At 40.7% G+C, this 19,406-nt stretch overlaps 1 protein-coding gene across 2 annotated transcripts in view; it reads right to left on the bottom strand.

The window, feature by feature from the left end:
- LCP1 (lymphocyte cytosolic protein 1) overlaps positions 1-19,406 on the bottom strand; it is a 45,620-nt gene that overhangs the window by 5,229 nt on the left and 20,985 nt on the right. For both annotated transcript variants that reach the window (XM_084529851.1, XM_084529850.1), the window contains exons 2-12: positions 14,685-14,767; positions 12,594-12,745; positions 11,593-11,722; positions 10,330-10,462; positions 9,679-9,760; positions 7,579-7,744; positions 4,020-4,162; positions 2,707-2,802; positions 1,885-2,080; positions 536-614; positions 205-319 (exon numbers count right to left, since the gene is read on the bottom strand). In XM_084529851.1, coding sequence (XP_084385977.1) covers positions 205-319; positions 536-614; positions 1,885-2,080; positions 2,707-2,802; positions 4,020-4,162; positions 7,579-7,744; positions 9,679-9,760; positions 10,330-10,462; positions 11,593-11,722; positions 12,594-12,745; positions 14,685-14,751 — 1,359 coding nt within the window. In that variant the 5' untranslated portion in view covers positions 14,752-14,767. The remainder of the gene's footprint in view (positions 1-204; positions 320-535; positions 615-1,884; positions 2,081-2,706; positions 2,803-4,019; positions 4,163-7,578; positions 7,745-9,678; positions 9,761-10,329; positions 10,463-11,592; positions 11,723-12,593; positions 12,746-14,684; positions 14,768-19,406) is intronic.

Below are 19,406 nucleotides of genomic sequence, written 5' to 3'. Positions count from 1 at the left end.
GTTTACCTGTCAACAAAGTTAATGAGTTAGATACATTTATTTTCAGGATGAAGAATTATTCACTGACAAGACAGAAAGAATCATTTGATGTCCTGTACTTGGGACTTGAGAGCAACACATGAGTGCCCACGTTACTGCATGAAATGATGTAGACATCTTTTGAGGGCAAGGCATTGCTACTGGAGCTATTCCAGCTATTTGTACCTTCTTCATGTTGCCACCCAGTTTAGGATATGGTGGTTTGTTCACTCTGTTCCAGTCTACTGGCACTTTGATCTTTTCATAGAGCTGGAAGATAACCAAGGCATCTGACAGGTCACTGAAAACAACAAAAAAGGTAGATCATTGACCAAAGAACTGAAGAAAGGAATCCAATCAAATCAGTAGAGGTAAATTTAGTTTTCTATTAAAAAATAATATACATATATATATATATATATACACATTCTTACAGCAACCAAAAGTTCTCTTATGTTTTCTGTAAACAATGCTGGCTGCATGTATTGTCTGAAGGAAGTGTAATGCCTCCCCTTACCTGTATAAGTGATTTACACGTGGATTAACACCCAGGGAGTTCATCCAGTTCCGGAATGTCCTCTCTTCCCTTGTCTCACCTAAAACAACAGATATATCAATCAACAGGATGGCAGACCACAACACTCCAGTAAAATAAGTGTCTTGTGATGAAACCATAACTCAGAATTTACAGTGCACTGAACCATAAACAGAACGACACAGTGGCTGACAAGAGAAATAAGAGAGCACAGTGCAGCACTTAATATTTCTTCATGCCCCAAATATTATAGTATTTAGGCAGACTGGCCTTGAAATACCTTCAAGAATTCAAGAATAGCCTGTGCCCTAGCATGAATAGTTTTGTTATGAAGCTTTTGAGAAACTTAAAAATAATTGAAAACACAGATTTATTCTGTGGGTCTCTTTGTAAGCACGATCTACACTGAATAAATGCTAGACTGAACAGAGCACTTCCATTCATTTTAGCTTTCAAGTACATGCTCAACTGGTTATTAAACTGGTCCCATTGACCCCAAGGACACCATGTATTTTCTTATTTGTCAGTACATGATTAAGTACTTTCCTGACTCACACTACAGAGCTCAGACCCTCAAAAGATTAACAGTCTTAACTGCCACTTGAACTGCTTCAGACTTTTTTTATATATGCTGTCATCAACAGCACAGCTATTTTACTAGAAATATCACATACAAAGAGTAGGCCGCCTTCTCCTAAAATCTCAGAATAACTACTGCTCAATGACAACTAGACCCAGAAACAATCTAGATGTTTTCAATTCAGGTTTTTGTGAGTTATCTTTGTGTATGAAAAAAAATCTTCAAATGGTACCAAAAAAGGAATTTTTTTTTCTGTTGCCTTGCTTCATGATGGCTCAACAGACCCTGCCTCAGAAAATTACAAGTATTAGAAATAGAAAGGTTTCATTGAGCAGCATCTTTAAGAAGGTGTAAAACAAGAGAGATGAGAGAGGCATTTTCAAGTGGTCATTCATCAGGAATCACCACCTGCTTCAGAGCTGAAGTAGTCCAAAAGATGAGGCCACTGGGACTCCAGATCCAGAGCACAGGTCAAACAGAAGGACCCGTAGCTCAGCGAATGGCCCACACAACAGTGGTCCTGACCCTAACCCAGACCAGGCAGGCATTGGGTCCATGTAAGATCAGATTCTTAAATTATGTTCTAAATTAAGAGAATGCCAGATCAACTGTGATTTCAACTAAGAAGCACACTCAATAGTCAGTGCAGGTTCAGACATCCCACAAACATTTTCATCTTTAACATATCATGTTAGCAGGGGATACTGTGGCATGAATGGCCAGAAGCATCCTTTACTTGAATTTTTCTTACCTTCAATAGAGCTCCAGTCAATGTCCTGGTTCTCTGGCTTATGCAGGGCAGGGTATTTGTTAAACAAGTTGGCGATGAATGCCAAGTTTAGCTTTGGGTTTCCCCGGACAACATCTGTGGCTGTGACGAACTGCCGGCAACCCAGCCGCTCTGCCTGCTGCAGCATGCACTCTGCACGTTGGACGTCATCCTTCTCCTGTGCCAGCCAAAAATCGGGATGAAACCACATCAGCATCAGCCCACAGCCTGGCACCGTGCACACACCAACCCACTCGGGGTCCCTGTATGTGGTGCTAGGTGTGGGGCTGCTAAAATAGGTCCTTGTTGAATTTATAACAATTTCCTCTCCCACCTTTAATAATATCAACTCAGTGTTTCAGATGGGCTTTACCTACAATCCAGCCATCTCACCATGTTCTTTTTTAATTATATCTCACATAAAAGGGAATTAATTCCCAAATAATTGCATTTTAATATACTTGCTACATGTTAGTAGTTTATCAGTGTGGTTCAGTGGCTGTAGGATGGCACTCTGAGCAATTTGACCTGGTGGAAACTATCGCTGCCCAGGGCAGAAGGGTTGGACTAAGATGGTCTTCAAGGTTCCTCCCAACCCAAACTGTTCTGTGATTCTATAAATATCTAATGAAAGGCAAAACACTTTATTTAATTCTTCAGCTTTGAATTCTGAAACATAAGATCATGTTGCAACACTAAAAAGAGTTTGCTTTCTGTGGTACCCTCATGCAACTCTGTGCTGGCCAGCAATGCAAGTAACAGACAGAAAATATAGGCATTTACTCTAAACTTATCTCATCTTACCCTTAATCCTGACATGTCAATAGTAATAGCTGGAATGCCTTCTTCATCTCCCTTGGGGGCAACTTGGTTCAGCAAATGGTAATAAGCTCTTGAGTCCTGTGACAGACAGAGAAATTAAATGGAGAAAAATTACATCTAAAGCCCAGATTTTGCATTCCAGCACTCTCCTGAACAGTGTGCATGCATGCTTCATTTTTATTACATCAATCATTGGGCTACATAATTAAATTACTAAAGTTGGAAGCACTTAACAATCCCCACTCTATGCTGTGTTTGCTGCATCTACCTCTTCCCTAAGCCAACATGTACATGCTACAGAAAGCTCAAAGCACGAGACAAAATGCTGCGTTGCAATTACAAGAAGGACAGCAACAACAAAGAGATGTTAGAATTGACTCAATATGAACATGATATTAGAGATCAAAAAAAGAAGTATACCTTTATAATGTTGTAGAAGTCAGGCTGCTGAGCATTTAAGAAAAGAAAATGCAGAAGGAGAAAGCAGAGGTTTAAAGCAGATTTCAAAGAAATGCTGGAACACTTATAGAAGAGAAAGCACAAATTTCAGGGACAAAAGTTGAAAACAACAACAGTATCAGCACTTTTTTTTCAGGCAAAAGGGCAGGAACAAGACAAGGATTTAACATGTTGTGTCTTTAAATTTTTGTGAAAGTTGTTTCCATGTGTGGACAATATTAATATCACTTTAGAAATAATTCAAAGAAGAACTGAAAACAAAGCTGCATGTTAGTGTCTGGGGACTTGACTACCTAAACCAACAAATACTCTTCAAAAATATTAAGTAGATGAGCTGTTCTTTTTATTTATTTTTTGTTTTTATTCCTTCTTGTATGAGAAATACCATTTATCCTAGATAGGATTTAATCAGTTACACTATAGTCCTCTCAGGCAGCCTATGCAAAGATGGGAAAGACCCCACTCCCTTCCCTTTCCATGGATATCCTGCAGTCAACTCCACACAGTGAACCAAAAATCTGTTACAATAAAAATTATAATGTCGAGTGTGAGTCTCAGACTCTCCAGTTGTCTTCCCTGATGCTTTTTCTGTATGTCATTTAAGTCATAGTAAATGACTTCTTGTGCTGTACTGAAGGAAACACCAAATGGAGGAATTGGAAGAGCTCCATCCTCTTCCCCCGTACCTAGTTACATGTCTGGGTAAGGTTCAGCCAAATTAAAGACAGATCTAGAAGAATTTAGGGACATTCAGCAAGTACATGACCTTTGTTTGAAGGACATGGATTTGGGTGTGGAGCTGCTGTTTTGCTAATGTTGGTAAGTATTCTTTATACCTTGATGTCCGAGCTGAAGTTGTTGACCTTGTTACATCCTGCATTCTCCAGGTGATAGTTTGCCCATCTCAGCAGCAGTTCCTCTGGAGACAATTTCATCAGATCCTCCAGGCTCTCTCCTTCTCTCAGAAGAGCAATCAAGGCTAAGCAGAGACAAAAGAAAAAATGAATAAATAAAGGCCACATACTGCCATATTTTCTTTTTCACTGTATTCCTAAAAAAATAAAAATAAAAATAAAAATTGCCAAATGGTTGGTCAAAGAATGGTGCGGATTCCTCAGAGAGGCTGTGGAATTGCCATCCCTGGAGGCACTCGAAGCTCAACTGAGCACAGCCCTGAGCAACCAACCTGATCTGAGGTGGCCATGCTTTGAACAGGGAGTGGACTAGATCACCTCCAGCAATCCTTTCCAACCTAAATTATTCTGCACTTCTAACTCACGGATCCTGGTCTTGCAGGTGCCAACAGGTAGTAGCAATACCCACCTGTACAAGAGAGGCTGAGGCAGAATAAGGCTACCATTATATCTGATATTTTTGATACTGATGTTGTGAGTACTTGTAGAGGAGAATGTATAATTATTTTCTTTCTCATATATTTTGCTACCTAGTTTCTAACTGAGCAACCAAAGGATTGCCAAAATTCAAGGTAAAATTGCATGACAGAGGATACAAACAACAAAAGGGTCTCACCAATAAATAAATTAAAAAAGGGGACAAGGATGTTAGTCGTGGATCTAGGAGTCAGTCATGTATAAATGCAAGACAGTTTCAGTATGCTCTAAAAACTACCTGATTTCCTTGCCTCAGATTTTAATTAAAAGATGATGATATGGAGCACAGGAGCAAGATGGGAATAAAAAAAAAAAAAAAAAAAAAAGAACATGGACTTTCTGCAATTTAGGTGAAACAAGTCTGCATGACCTTCACACGGAAACTGGATCCACACAGGAATCCTGAAGAACTTGCACATGACTGCACAGGCTCATTAGCAAGTGGGGTTTACATATCTGTCAAACTGGAGAATATATCCTATTTCTACAGGAAAATTACTATAATAGTTATGCTTATAAAAGGAGGAAGAAGCCGGAAGGAAAAATTGACCCTTGCAACTGCAGGATATTCAGCTGTACTCTGGAGCATGAAGGGCTTTACAAAAAGTTTTGAAAAGAAACTAAAAATGTGGAAGTTCACTGTTAGCATTATGAAATGTACCACTGGTTTAGAAAGGAACGGTATGTCATACCACCGTGATATGTTTCTCCTGTCTGTTGTAATTTCTTGAACAAAATGGGGATTTGCTACTTAAAAGAAACAGTGGAGATCCAATATATCTAGAGTTCCATAGACAATTTCATACAGGGTGCTATAGGATTAAACTGAACCAGAAGGGGGTAATAGAAGCATTTTAAAGTAGACACTGGTTTTTATGAAGAGAAGAACGTTAACACTGACAGAAGCGCAACAGAAGGATTCTAGTGGAGTATATCATGGATGGATTTTTGGATAAATGTTTTTTTTTTTTTTTTTAAAGAAAGAATTATTTCAGCACAAATACTAGCAATGTGCAAAAAAAATTATGATATTATTCACTAGGTGGCATAGTTAATATGAAGGACAGTCAGGAAATCAGGCAGGAAGAACTAGATGGCAGTCAGTAACAGAAATTGACTGAAATTCAATAGTACCACATTCAAAGACACTCACCGGGGAATTAATATGAATACCCCCTATTAGCCAAAAGCTTCTTATTACGAATAGAGGATGAGCACAACCTGACTGTATTAGATGTCCCCTGAGCTAATCTGACCCACCATGTGAATGACCAGAGAAAACCAAACATGATATTAGTGCACCCCGGGTATTTCCCACAGAGGCTGGGATGTATGACTGCCATGATACTAGCTGCTGTACCAGGTCTGGCTGGGATGGAGTTAACTTTCCCTGCTGCAGTAGTCCGTGCAGTTTTGTGCTCTGCACTCACCAAAGGGATATTCCATGCCTTCACTCTCAGGTGGAAAAGGAGAAGGAGAGGGGAGCTCTCGTTATGAAGACATCTGTTCTCCCAAAAAAATGCTACATGCATTGAGGCTCTGCTTCCTGGGACATGGCTGAACATCACTCGTTGATGGGAAGTAGGGAATATTTCTTTTTTCTTCTCTCTGTACTTCTGTGCTGCCTTTGCTTGATTTTTCCCTCTTTCCTTTCCCTTTAATTAAATTAACCTCATCTCAACCCGGGAATTTCACCCGGAACAACTGTAGAGGAAGGCTATCAGAGAAAGAGAGAACCTGAAAAGAAATCAACATGATGGTGGCTTGTCTACCCCTACAAACTGAAGTTTGAGATGAGAGGTAAAGAAGAAAATACCATTAAGGGAAAAGATCTACTGAGCAGGGTAAGGCTGCCAGCTTGACCGCCATTGCTACGTAACAAAGGAATGGGAGCTGGGAATTCTGGAAACTGGTCTCTCTGGCTATGAAAGGGTTAGAAGGTGCAAGGGGTGAAGCAAAGAAGGTAATAGCTGAAGGAGGTATGGTAACAGAAGGAAAGTGGTACCAGTACTGGCTGAGCAGGCTATCCAGAGAGGCAGGGAACAAAGCATCAAGAAGAGATGCCATGCAGACTGTATGTTCACATCCATGGCTTCCCACTGAAGCAAGTTCTTGGAGAACTTTGGTACTGGCAAGACACATCTGGAGTTTTGTGTCCAGTTTGGGGCTCCCCAGTACAAGATATGCTGATGACTGCACCATGTTCAGCAGAAGGACATCAAGATGTTGTGCTGGAGTATGTGACATGAGAAGAGGCTGGGAAAACTGGGTTTGTTCAGCATGCAAAGAGGTCTGAGAGGGGAACTAACTATCGACTTCAACAACTACGGAGGGGATGGAGCTGTATTTTCCCGGTATGCACAGGAAAAGGACAAGAAGTTGGAGCACAAGTTGGAGGAAGGGAAATTCCAAATAGACATAAGAAAAAAAAGAAATCACAGTGAGAGTGGCTAGCACTGGAACAGGTTGCCCAGAGAGCACAAGAAAAGGCCCTAAACAACCTCATTAATCTTGAGACTGGTCCTGCTGTAAACTGGTGGTTGGATGCCAGACCAGAGGTCCCTTCCAGCCTAAATTATTCTGTGATCATATAAATCAAATTTTGCCAAGAAAAGGAGAAGTTTGGCACTGGTTTCATCAAAAGCAAGAAAAAAGTAAAGCTTTCTGAATGCAGTGTAGCGTTTTCTCAATGCCAGATTTAGACAGAATTAATTTTGTGTCAACCAAAGTGCCAAAGCACCAATATACCTTGGTGTACACCATCAGTCCTCACTGAATGAGCATGAAATTGGCTCTGCACGTACAAGCCTACACACAGCCCTGGAGTTTAGAGTGCTAGATCTTGTGGAAAGCAAGAAATATGACAGCAATCAAGAAGACAGTCAAAAAAGACTTGGATAAAAAATTTGAATTAAGACTTTTTTTTAAAAAAAAAAAAAAAAGCTGTATTACGAAGACTGTGCAGTAACAACAATACAACTCTGAAACCAAGAGCCACACTTACCTTCGTTCCTGCTGATCTCTATGTCAGCAAAGAGTCCAATTTTGATGACTTGCCACAAAAGACCCAACACCAGGTAAGGTTTCCCTTCTTTTAAGTCTTCTGCTCCAATATTAACAACGTGGCACCCAATGGCTGAAGCAGAGTTCAGGGCCAGGTTCAGGTTTTCCTAGGGAAGACAGAGAAGGTCTGAATGATACAATAACTGGGGAGCTGAGGGTACAAGAAGGGAACACAGGTAAAACTACTGAAATCTGTGAGCAACTTCACTGGTACAAGTGGGCCCAGTGCTGGACATACAGAGCAGGGGAACCCAGAATCTCCTAGAATTACAGATAAATTCTTAGTCCCAACACAAAGATGGAAAGGATCCTTTTGAGAAAGATAAAAGCCTTGGATGGTCTCACTGTGTCTCAAGGCACAAGATGCTCAGAGCATGACTGCACTTGCAGTGATGTTCTGGCTCAGTTACAGCCAGGCTCTCCTCATAGCCACATTGGTGATGCACAAGCACACGTTCAAATTCAGTCCTGGCTTCAGCATGGGGTAAACTCTCCTCCACTCAATCGTGCACACATGCAGGAATGAGGGAGCTGACCAGCAGGTACTCCAAATAAGCAAAAGTCCTAACAGCCAAAATACAAGTAAGTGTCTAGTTGCCCATGTATACAAAAAATACTTGGTCATAAGAATCAGTATGAGTAAACCTGTTGTATTTTTAACCTTGTGGTTAAGCTAACGTCAGAACTGGTCAGGCCTGGGTATTTTCTTTTTGAACATTGGGGTGTGGAGTCCTGGGCTAGGAGTAGTTAGTGGAGGCAAAGGGGTTCTGTAATTCACAGTGAGGGGCAGGAAGAAAATGTTTCAGGAACACTGTTTCTTCGCCACTTCCTTCCCATTTAAAAGAAAGGGTGTAAGAAAACCTGACCCACAGGTATGCAATATTCAGAGAGGAGGCTTGGTAAATAGGGAAAGTAAAGCAGACAAAAAAGCCTGGCAAATACCATTTATCATAGAGATTTGCAATATTCACCTGAATTTCACCGCTGCTAGCATGACAAAGAGATTTGATTAGATACAAAATGCATGGAGAGACATAGTGTAAATTCTCATGAGCTGGAAAAACTGGAGCATTTCAAATTAATTATCTTTTCTCCACCAGACAGCTGTAAAAGGGTTAAGTTAAAGTGGAAGCTGTATTGATCAAATCATGTCTACATGTGACAGGGATTGATCTGGGCTGCATCGCTAAGTGATGCTGCTGACCAAAACGATTAGAACTGAAAAATGTGGCATACAGCACAGAAATCCAATTTAATGGCTTCTGAGCTTACTTGAGCCTGGCTAATGTTCCATCTAATCAGAGTAGCTGAGGGCTAAACTGGGTTAGGTTCACATCCATTCCAAATATCTATTTATATTCTGTACTCAGATATATAGACTCTGTTCATATAAAAATATCTCTCTACATTTTGCTGTGTGAGAAACACAATAAACTTTAAATAGGTGAAAATTCACCTTTTTGTCCAGTTTTAAAATCATATCTATGTGTACATAATAGCAATAAATAAGGGATTCAGTTTTCAAGGTGAAAAAGCACAGATTGTAAAGGACAGGCAAAGGCTCTTGTTCCACCTCAGGCATGTAGCACCACAGTGCTGCCTGGACCACAGTTAGTATTTGGGTGAGGGCATCAGACTGCAGCAGGACAGCTGTGAATTTAAGTCCAAGGCCATGCCTGGGTAACCTGGGAGAGGGGATTCATCTTTCTGACAGTTACTGCAGCTGGAATTTATCATCAAATTATCTAATTGTTCTTGCATTCATATGACGTCTTCCACAGAAGTATCCAAACCTTTGACCTGGTAAATATTTATATACTGGTTTAACGACAAATGCAAAATTTGTCTAGCCATATTATTCAAATGCTTACAAAGAAACAGAAATCTAAACCTTCTTTACCACATAATCCTGAGCATCTCACTTTGCCACAAACAACTTTGCCTGATTGTTTTGTGCAGGACCACCTCCAGCCTCTGCTCTACGCGTTTACATTGGAGCATCCTAAGTGAAAAAGCAAGGAATCCTGTTACATTTTGGTACCTGTATCGTGAAGGGTGTGAGTTTCTTCTTGTTTATTGTTCTCTCATCAATGGTATCCGGGACTGAAAAGTTGATCATCTTACTGGAAAAAAAAAATACACTAGTAGCTACATATGCACAAAATACAGACAGAGCTTTTATCACTACACTGAAAAAGTCAATTAAAGAGGGGGAGAATTACAAAGTGAACACAGTCAGCCTCCGCCTTTTACATATACATTAACACATGCAATACTTGACCAACTATTTTGAGTCACATGCCAAATATACTATAAATGCCAGGCAAGAATACCATAACGTAAAGTTGTATAAGAAGTTTCTTTTGCAGAAATTACTGTGAAACCACTCACTAATTTATGCTGATTTTTGTGAAACCCAAAAAGCCCTTGAATAAAAATAGAAACAAGTAATTACTCAGGGCAAGTTTCACTGACTTCATCTCATTTTACGAGTCTGGAGGCAAAGAAAAACTCTAATTTAACTTGAAAAAAAATGTTTATCTTTATAAAGAGAAAAGGAACAACAAAACTAGCCCTGAATCTGCAAAGATTCCTGAGCCTAACTGTAAAGTCAGCAGCTTCCATGTAAGCAGTGGCGTGTGTTTCTGCAAGCTTATGGTTTGCACTTATGAGAAATACAGCTATTATTTACCAAAGCACTATGCCATCACCGACCGCCTGGAAGAGATCATCTGTTTCTGGATTCATTGGGACCACGTGTTTACAGTCAGGATCCTTCTCAAGAGCTTTGTTAATCCAGTTGACGAAGGCATACTTTTCTTCCTCTGTGGACACACCATCAAATCCATCAGTTTGCTGTGTTACATCTCCACCATCATTTTGCTTTCAAAGGAGGGACTCATGGGGGAAAAGACTCTCCTAAATCTAAATGTGACTAATTACAGAACCTCTACAAGGGAAGAAGGCTCTGAGGAGACAGGAAACAGGCATGAGGTTGTGAAACTCATGAAAGGATCAAGAAGGATGTACAGGGTGACTGACCACAGCTGTTGAGAGGGGAGCAGAACTTAATCTTGTCATGAAGGGAAGTAGGGGGTATCATTTATTCTGTACAGGTGGGTTCTGTACTTCAGCTGAGTGAATCAGTGAGCTGTGTAACTGTTCATCCCTAAGTTAATGAAGAGAATGCACATGTATGTCTTCCTGAGTTAGCCAGACTAGTATGGGGGAATATACATGGCTCAGCACAGCACAGAGTAGAAAAATGGACAAAATGAGTTGACAAGAGCAATGGGCTTCAGTATATTCAGCCCTCCATATTCCTTTCCACTGAATGGGGTTGCCCATCGTCTTGTGGGTGAGCATGTTTTGAGATGGGTAATGAAATTCCCATGATTCAACTATATGTTGCGAATGCTATGCTCTGCTAAGCATAATTTGCATTTACACAGTGATTTGAATGTATTGAGGCCTGGTGGGGTTATGCACTCTTTAGCAAAAAGGTCAGGAACCATTTGGTTACGGATTTACAGAGGGACTACTATAGAAAAGGGAAAATGTATGAGGAAATGGGTTAGCAATAGCAGGGGCTCCTTGCCTTGCCTTGCTGGTGAGCAGGGACAGCAAAGGGCCAGAGTCTTCATGCAGCTGAAGCCATGTCAGGATGCTGCAAGGCTTTCCTGATGGGAGAAGCTAAGGCAGATGGAGCTTTCTTTAGTCCCAGCTCTGTCCACCCCAGTAAAGCTGCTCACGTTATTTTTGACAAGGATGTAACTCTGGTGTTTTGTCACTTTCACAACTCCTTGCCTCAAATCATCTTCTCCTGAGCAACCTCTACAGCTGCCAAACCTCACAGAAGCCAAAGCCCTTGGATTTGCACCAAGATAAGGTGCAGACAAATCCCCATGAGGACATCTGCTCCTGGTTGCTACCAGCATAGGGCCCCTGTACCTACCTGAGTAGGAGTGCTGTGTGCCGGCACTGGACTGCTCTGACATCCCACCAATAGCACAGATCCCCTCCTTTTTGTTGATTTGTTTTCGGAATGACTTAGCAACATCGTCACTCTTCAGGTTTTGGAAAATCTTTCAAGTAAAAGAGACAATTTTACATTTTCAGAGAGTTAAACCAAGCTAAAACCATGAGCTCCTGGGCTGTAAGACACATCCCCTCTGCTTTACACATATAGAAGCACAGCTTCTGTGCTATTTAGCAGATTTCTGTGTAATAACTGTTATCTGCTCTTATATTTTCAAAGCCATGAACAAAGATCAGCTAAGTGACAGAAGCATATATGGTGTGAAACTACATAACTGAAGTTTGCAGGTGGAGTGCTTTTGAAGTTTTCAGTTTGAGAAAAGGACAAGTAAAAATCTGTTTCTCCATCCCAAAGGAAATTTTAGCATTTGCTTTTCTCACAGTTCAGGCCAGAAAAAAAAAAAAATATTTTTTTTTTAATATAAAAAGCATCCCATAAAGTTTTCATTTTCATCTGTATCCTGTTGAAATTTCTCATATCCATGTAGCCATAACATTATCTTCTTTCAACTTATAACTTCATCCCATCACCTTAACCAAACTGAAAGATATTAAGCCTGTTCAATACACAGCTGCATTCATTTAATTTGTCCCAGCTAACTGCAGGATTTCTAGTTTGGTTACACCCTGCTCTTGTCTTCTCCAGCAAGGGAACACATTGGCCAAATAATATGCCCATGAGATCCTGTGCTCATGGCTCTCCTGTGCCCCAGGGACCACTCTGAACACCACAGATAATGAAAACATTTTGGGGAAAACTAAATATTTACCCTCAGAAAAGGTCAGTTTTGTGGAAATTGTATTCTCAGCTAAAACAATGAACTGAAAATTCCCAACAAACTCTGTTATTTAAAAATGGTCTTTTTTTTTTTTTTTGTCTTCTTCTGTATTTATTCTCTGAAATAATATCTCACTTACTGAAATAAATTCATCAAAGCTGATCCTGCCATCCTCTGTGGTTGTCAAATTCTGAACGAGTTCTCTGGCTTTATATCCTGGGAGCGGGAGGTTGGCTGCCTTCAACACATCTGTTAAATCGTTGGCATGGATGAAGCCGTTCCCACTAACATCTGCAAAAATTAAAAGGAGTGTTGAGATTCTCTACCAGCCCAATGAAATTTTCTGCACACAAAGGCCATTGCTTTTATTTCACCTGAAGAAGTGTACATTACATATAAAGATTTGTTATCCTGAAGTTCATTATTTTCAAGCACTGCAGTGGCATTTACACCCCAAAAAAATTACAGTCACCATTTAACAAACAAAAACTCATGCTGGTGAATTTACATGTTTTAGACACACAATAATGTTTTAACAAAGCTACGTTTAGATGGATACAGTGGACTTTTCACAGTTTACATACAGAAAAACACATGGTTTATAGAGAGATTATCCTGCCTACGGAGCAGCTAAGAAAATGGACTTGATGCGATATTACGTTAGACACTGCATCTGCATGTATTCATAGATGTAACTTGTGATTTTGGCCTGTTTTTTGCATCTATTATCATCACAAGTCACGAGTTAAGAGGTTTGGAAATGCATGTGTGTATTGGGTTCACATTTGCAAAGAGCTTGGAAGCAGGGGGCTGCAGAGGTGGCCTCTGTGAGCAAAGCCCAGCAGCTGCTCCATGTCAGACCAGAGTCAGCTCCAGGTGGCTCCAAAGGGACCTGCTGCTGGCCAGAGCTGCAGCCCGTGGAGAGGAGCCCACGCAGAAGCAGGGGTCTGGGGGTGCCAGAATCCTGTGGGAGGGACCCCATGGGGAGCAGGGGCAGAGAGGGACCGTGAAGGAGCTGCAGAGACGAAGTGTCAGGGACTGACCACAGCCCCCATTCCCCGTTCCCCTGCACTGCTCGGGGGGAGGAGGTGGAAGGGGGTGAATGGGGGGAAGGTGTTTTTAGTTTGCTTTTAGTTTCTCACTGTTCTAGTCTGCCTGTGATAGGCAAAAGATTGTATTAATCTGCCTATGCCAAGTCAGTTTTGCCCATGATGGTAAGTGCTTTTTTTTTTTTTTTTAATCTGTCTATGTGTTTCTTATTCTGCAGTCTTTTTTCCCCAGCCCAGAGGCAGAGGTGATTTCAAAGAGGCGGGTGTCAATTTCCTGCGTGGTGAGCTGCAAACTGAGTCACTGCATGCTGCAAAAAGGGCTGAGCCCTCAGCTGTCAGCATCCGCAGCTTGGATTAATACAGATTGCAGAGTGCATCCCACCCATCTCTGAAGTCATACAACAAAAGGATCTGGACTTGAAGAGGGAAATGTCTAGAAAAGGCATGAGAGAATCCTTCCAGCCTTTGGGTACAGCCCAGTGCTTTGGGTACACTGGCACACACAATGACCAGGTGTTTCAAATTTTGCCTGGACTGCTGTATGCTCAGAAATGAAAAGATCATCTGAATCAGTAAGGACAACTGATAACACATAATCCAGTAAGGCTGACGGATCTGTTAATAGAAGTAAATCAGCTGTGAGAGAGACTTTTTCTGAGGATTTGGGTAGACAGTGATAGATCCACATGACTTTAAGGGAAACAAATCAGTGGAGACCTTTGAAGGCTCATAAAGGAAACACACAGCTGAAAAATAACTAGGGCTTAAAAGGTCACAGTAAAGGGATTACAAATTTTGTAGCTATTTGCACATTTGTTCCCTGTAGACTCTTCCTCCCTGGGAGTACTCAATTTGCATTAAAGTAAAAACTTATTATTTTCCGAATCATTTTCCAGGAGTAAACAGCATTTCTAGGAAAACACTTCCAAGTATTTCTAACATGGTTTTCTGTATAGGTGGTTTTTCAAGTTATTTCCTAACATCTGCTGTTCTGCCTCTAGTACTGCTCTGTAGTGTGCTACTGTGGTTTTGGCTGGGAGGTCTGCAGGGGCAGGCAGGACTTGCTGTGGTTTCTGTGACACAGCAGATCAGTGCTGGTGTAAACTCTGTTTCAACGTGGATGGTCAGCGTTGGAGCAAAAAGCCAGCTACAACTTCGCACTCCTTTCCGGTCATACTCACCCACTTTGCTGAAAGCCTCCCGGAGCTCTGCCATCTCCTCCTCTGAGAAGTGTGCTGTCGACGCCATGCTTTATCTGTAAAATCTGCAAGAGGAAAGCACTCATTTTCGTGCGGTTCCCTTTTGGGTTTGTAATCATCACCAAAAAAAAGAGAGATTTTCTTTATAGATTTAATTTTTTGTAGTTAACAGCATGGATACAAATTGTCATAGCGATTCTCCATAACTGAAAGCCCAGTTCCTCTCTGCATCTCAAAACCAAGTGATGGGTTAAAATCTTGAGTACCTGAGGTATAAATCCATGTCACTCCTGTTGTTTTGCCAAATCCTACTAAAAATCCCATCAGCTTTATTTATACTAACTTCACTGGAATTAAATCCTACCCCTCACTTTTGTTTCTTACGGAGAAAAGCAAACAAAATTATGCTGTTTTGTTGTAATTCCCCCTTTGGACACATGACTCGTCATAGCTCAGGGTGCTTCTTCAGCAGCCCTGGCAGTACAAGGCTTCCCAGATGGATGTCCTTCCTTCTGGCTGTGGGAAGAGGTTAGGGACTTGCCCACTGCCTAAGATTTAGGGATGGATGGCTGGAAGAAGTTTTCCTGCCTTTCCTTTCACCAAAGCCATGAGGAAGGGCTAGACTGGACTTATTTTATTTAAAAAGGTGCCTATAAATGGAAAATTTACTTCTGCTTGTTACGTCATCCAACACGCTGCCATAAGATGCACTTTATAATTACCTCTTTGCTTTTTACTTCACCTGCTGTCCCTCATATCTCTTCATGGAGGAAACTATTCAGAAGAAAAGCTGTTTATTATTCTGTATTTGTGAGAATGACTTTAGTGTCCTACGTCTTTTTAAGAATTAATTAAGCAAACAACTATCTAAATAAAATAGAATGGAAACCTGAGTTGTTCTTGGAAAGCGGTGGCTGCAGTTCCAGTGTTTAAAAAAAAAAATCGGAAAAGAAATTCAGAAATACCACATTCCCAGACTAAAAGCACCATTGCATTCTGGATACTTGGATTCCAAACTTTATATAAACATATTCAGGGAAGAATTAAAAAATGGCAGATTTTCTACAGCCCTCTACAAACACACAGAGTTGTGCACAGTGTATCCAGGCTTCACATTTAATGCTCTCCTGAACTCATGCATTGATTCCTTATCAGTGAGCATCACTATGGAAATGGGTTTGAAATTGCCCAAAGGCAATCTCCTGTGCTTGGCTTTTTGTCTGCTCTCTCCCAGTGGTGTCATGCATTAGCTGCCTCATCACTGTGATTTTGGGGTAAGGCCTAGAAACAGCTTCCAGAGAAACATCTGTTCAGCCACTGCCTCCAAGTTGTGTAAGTAAAGGAATACAGCATAATCCATAAGGCACTCACTCTCAGGGCCCATGAATGTCTATGCAGTTTTCAGCACAATGGGGCTGATGTTTGGTACTGAAGTACTAAGTAATTCCAGTGATGCTTTCAAGGATTGTCTGTAAAACTCCCTGTGATCTACTAACAATGTGGGTTATGTTGGCACCATGAGATCCATAGTCTTCCTCTGTTATGCTCATCTATTTTCTGCACAATTCCTCACTACTACTCTTTTTTCTTCATGTTTTTGCAGCATGTAGACTACCTAAGAAGCTTCTGGACGCATGAAAATATTGCACCACTATCAGCGAGAAAATCCATATTCCACTGCAAGATCACCAATTCCTCTCCAGTCATTTTATCAAGCAATACAGTTTGCAACACAACTTTTAATAGCACGAAAGACTCTAGAGCGTAACAAGGAAGAAACACAACAGGACATTGCCTACTGCTTTTGCAAAGAGTTTTATAGCCTCTAGCAAAACTTATCACCAACCTAAGCTGGTCTTTTCTTGATTGCACCCAACCTGTTAAATACAGAATCCTATTAATTGTACGTATCTTTTACATGAGATTATACTAATAATACATAACAGGATGAGGGTTTTTGCTGCAGTGAACCCTTCTGATATCTTTATTTAGGTCGGTATTGCCCATTCTTTTGTAAAGGTGGCCACACATAGCAGGGAACACTGAACTCAGGGTGAGAACTGGTCCTACATCACCCAAGGATTGGTTGTACTTGAGTGATGGAGGTACAGTGATGGCCTGCTCCAAAACACAACTGTGTTATACGCTATTAAAAGTCATTATCATTTCTGAAATTGTTTAAGCAGTAAAACAGAACATAGGAAAATCCAGAGTGAGGCAGCTATAAAAGTCCAAAGCAACAGACAGGAGCAGACAGCAAACAAGCAAGTACATTTTTAAAAAGCTTCTTTTCTGTATATAAACTGCCTACTTTGCTCTGATCATTAAAAATAAACTATATTTAGACACAAAGAAATGCAAAATGCTTCTGGATAATGGTATGGAAGGTCAGGCCCTATATCTTCCTTCTGATTTTATCAGCCAAGACCAGAATAATTTGCTTCTAGAGGTCAAACACTTCTAGCACCTCACTGTCCTGAAATACCTTGGGCACCCCATCAAGAGAATTAACTAACAGCTCTAGGAACGATCCAGTTACTGATAGTCCACAAGGCATTGTAAGTACACATCTCTGCTCCAAAACATTTGCAAAATCAGCACGATGAGACCGATGCAGGGAAAAAAATACAGAGAATGATACAGGAGAAATGACATTGAGCACAGAGATGAATGACAAGGAGCAGAGAGAAAAGCTGGGCAGGAGGGAGGGATAGCAAGAGGGAAGGGAATTTAAGAAGGAACAAATGCAAACAACAGCTTAGCTATCAGCACAAACGAGACTTTGAAGGTCATCAGCAGCTGGAAGGAAGGATCTTGAGTTTGGCATGGCTGAAGATCAGTGAAAGCACTGAAGTCCATCAGAGAGAACAAGATGAAAGTCAGCATATGCATGGATGTGGAGGCAGGATGCTGACAGTGAAACTGCCAACAAGAAAGAAATGGAAGGTGATAAAAATTCAGAAGAACAATACTCCTTGAGACAAAGTGAGCTTCAGATCTTTATCGGAACACCTGAAATATACATTGCCTGGACATGACACTTCATTCTTGTTTGCCAAACAGCAATAAGCCCACTATTGCAAAAGCAAAAAAGCTGTTATGCAAATACACTCCTTGCTCAACAGAAGACTGTTGAGTTACAGGTTTACATAAAAAAGACAAAATGGTCTCATGTGAGCTGCTGAGAACTGTAAAAAATAGGTATCAGAACAGCCTCTGTGAAGCATTATTTCTCCTGCTGTCATATCCAGACAAAACCATGCCATAAGCCTCCTTTTATTTGACCTTACAGAAGGATCTACTATCAAACTGTTTTAGGAGATCTGATAACAAACTATTTTCTGTCAGGAATGTAAAGGACGAACTAAAACCCTAACATTACTGTTAAATTGAAACACAGCACTATTGATAAACCTTCATCTCTTTCGATTTTGAGTCCAGAGCCTGCGAAGTGGCCTTGTTATGTATTACTTAGCAAAGCGTGCATTCACAATGCAATCTAAATAATAAATGGCAAAGCCATTAAAACCTAAAGGTTTCCATGACTTATATTAAATGGTTACCTTGTTTCATATTTCCCTCCATTTCTCTGCTGTTTAAGCTTTATTATAGGCAAGAAAATGAAAACCTTGAAGATGTTGAAACCTTGAAAACTGCACTTGATAGATACACTTAAAGTCTCACTTTCCCCCAAAGCAAAAAAAAAGCAAATTTCATGAGGCAGCATTACATTCTACAAAAAGATATTAAGTGATCAGGATCAATATAACCGTGACTCTGGTGTTGATAAAGTTGAATAAATTACTAATATCTACTCATTTTATACCATTAAGGCTTTATTTTGTTAATGCACTAGCACTTTGCTAATAACATGATCACCCCTCTAAGCTGTCGGAGAGTGACCAGATAATGGATTGCATGTGTGTTCCCTGTCACAGAATTTCCCCAATTCTTCTGCTTTCTTCTCTTCAAACTTGTTTATTTTTTTTTTCTGAAAGTGATGTAACACCAAGCATTTCAGTCTTGCAAAATACAGCTGTTAGAATTGCATGGGGAAGCACAAGACCGTGCCCCTTCCCCCCCTAAAAAAAGTCCCTGCACACAAAATTGTGTCATTTGCGTTATTAGAGTTCACAGCTCCAGCTCCTTCTCTTTTCTGTTTCTTCTCTCATCCACAATTTCAGTTTCCAAATGTCTAGCTTTCCGCAAGGGTTGTGAGAGTACTTCTCCAGCTCTTTCTCTTCCAGCTGGTATCAGACAGACAGGAGCAGCATCCCTTTCCTCGTGCAGAGCCTACCTGGGAAAATGGCACCAGCAGGCAGAAATAAGAGAAGTGCCCCTAAAACTGCCCAGAAACTCTTGAGATATATCTGAAGTGCCAGAAAATTTATTCTTTATCCCATTCTTCCTGGGACCCTCCTCATTCCTGTGTGCTCATGGAAATATCCCCAATAGGATAGTCCATTCCAGAAATATTTCCCTCTACCTTTCTCTTATAAGGTCCTCCCCACAAGTCCATATGTCCTCTGACACAGCTACCACCCCTTTTTCGTGCATTTCTCTTCAAATTATGTCTTAATCAGTATATTTTCTACAGTATGGAAGGACTAAGGATGAGACAAGAGAAGATCTATGAATCAGGCTCTTTTAAGTGTTGTCCAGCTGCAGACAAGTGTTGGCAATTTTGGTCTCACAAAGGAGCAA

The sequence above is a fragment of the Aythya ferina genome, assembly GCF_964211825.1.
Source record: "Aythya ferina genome assembly, chromosome: 1".
NCBI classification, from domain to species: domain Eukaryota; kingdom Metazoa; phylum Chordata; class Aves; order Anseriformes; family Anatidae; genus Aythya; species Aythya ferina.
This window is presented reverse-complemented; position numbering and strand designations above follow the sequence as displayed.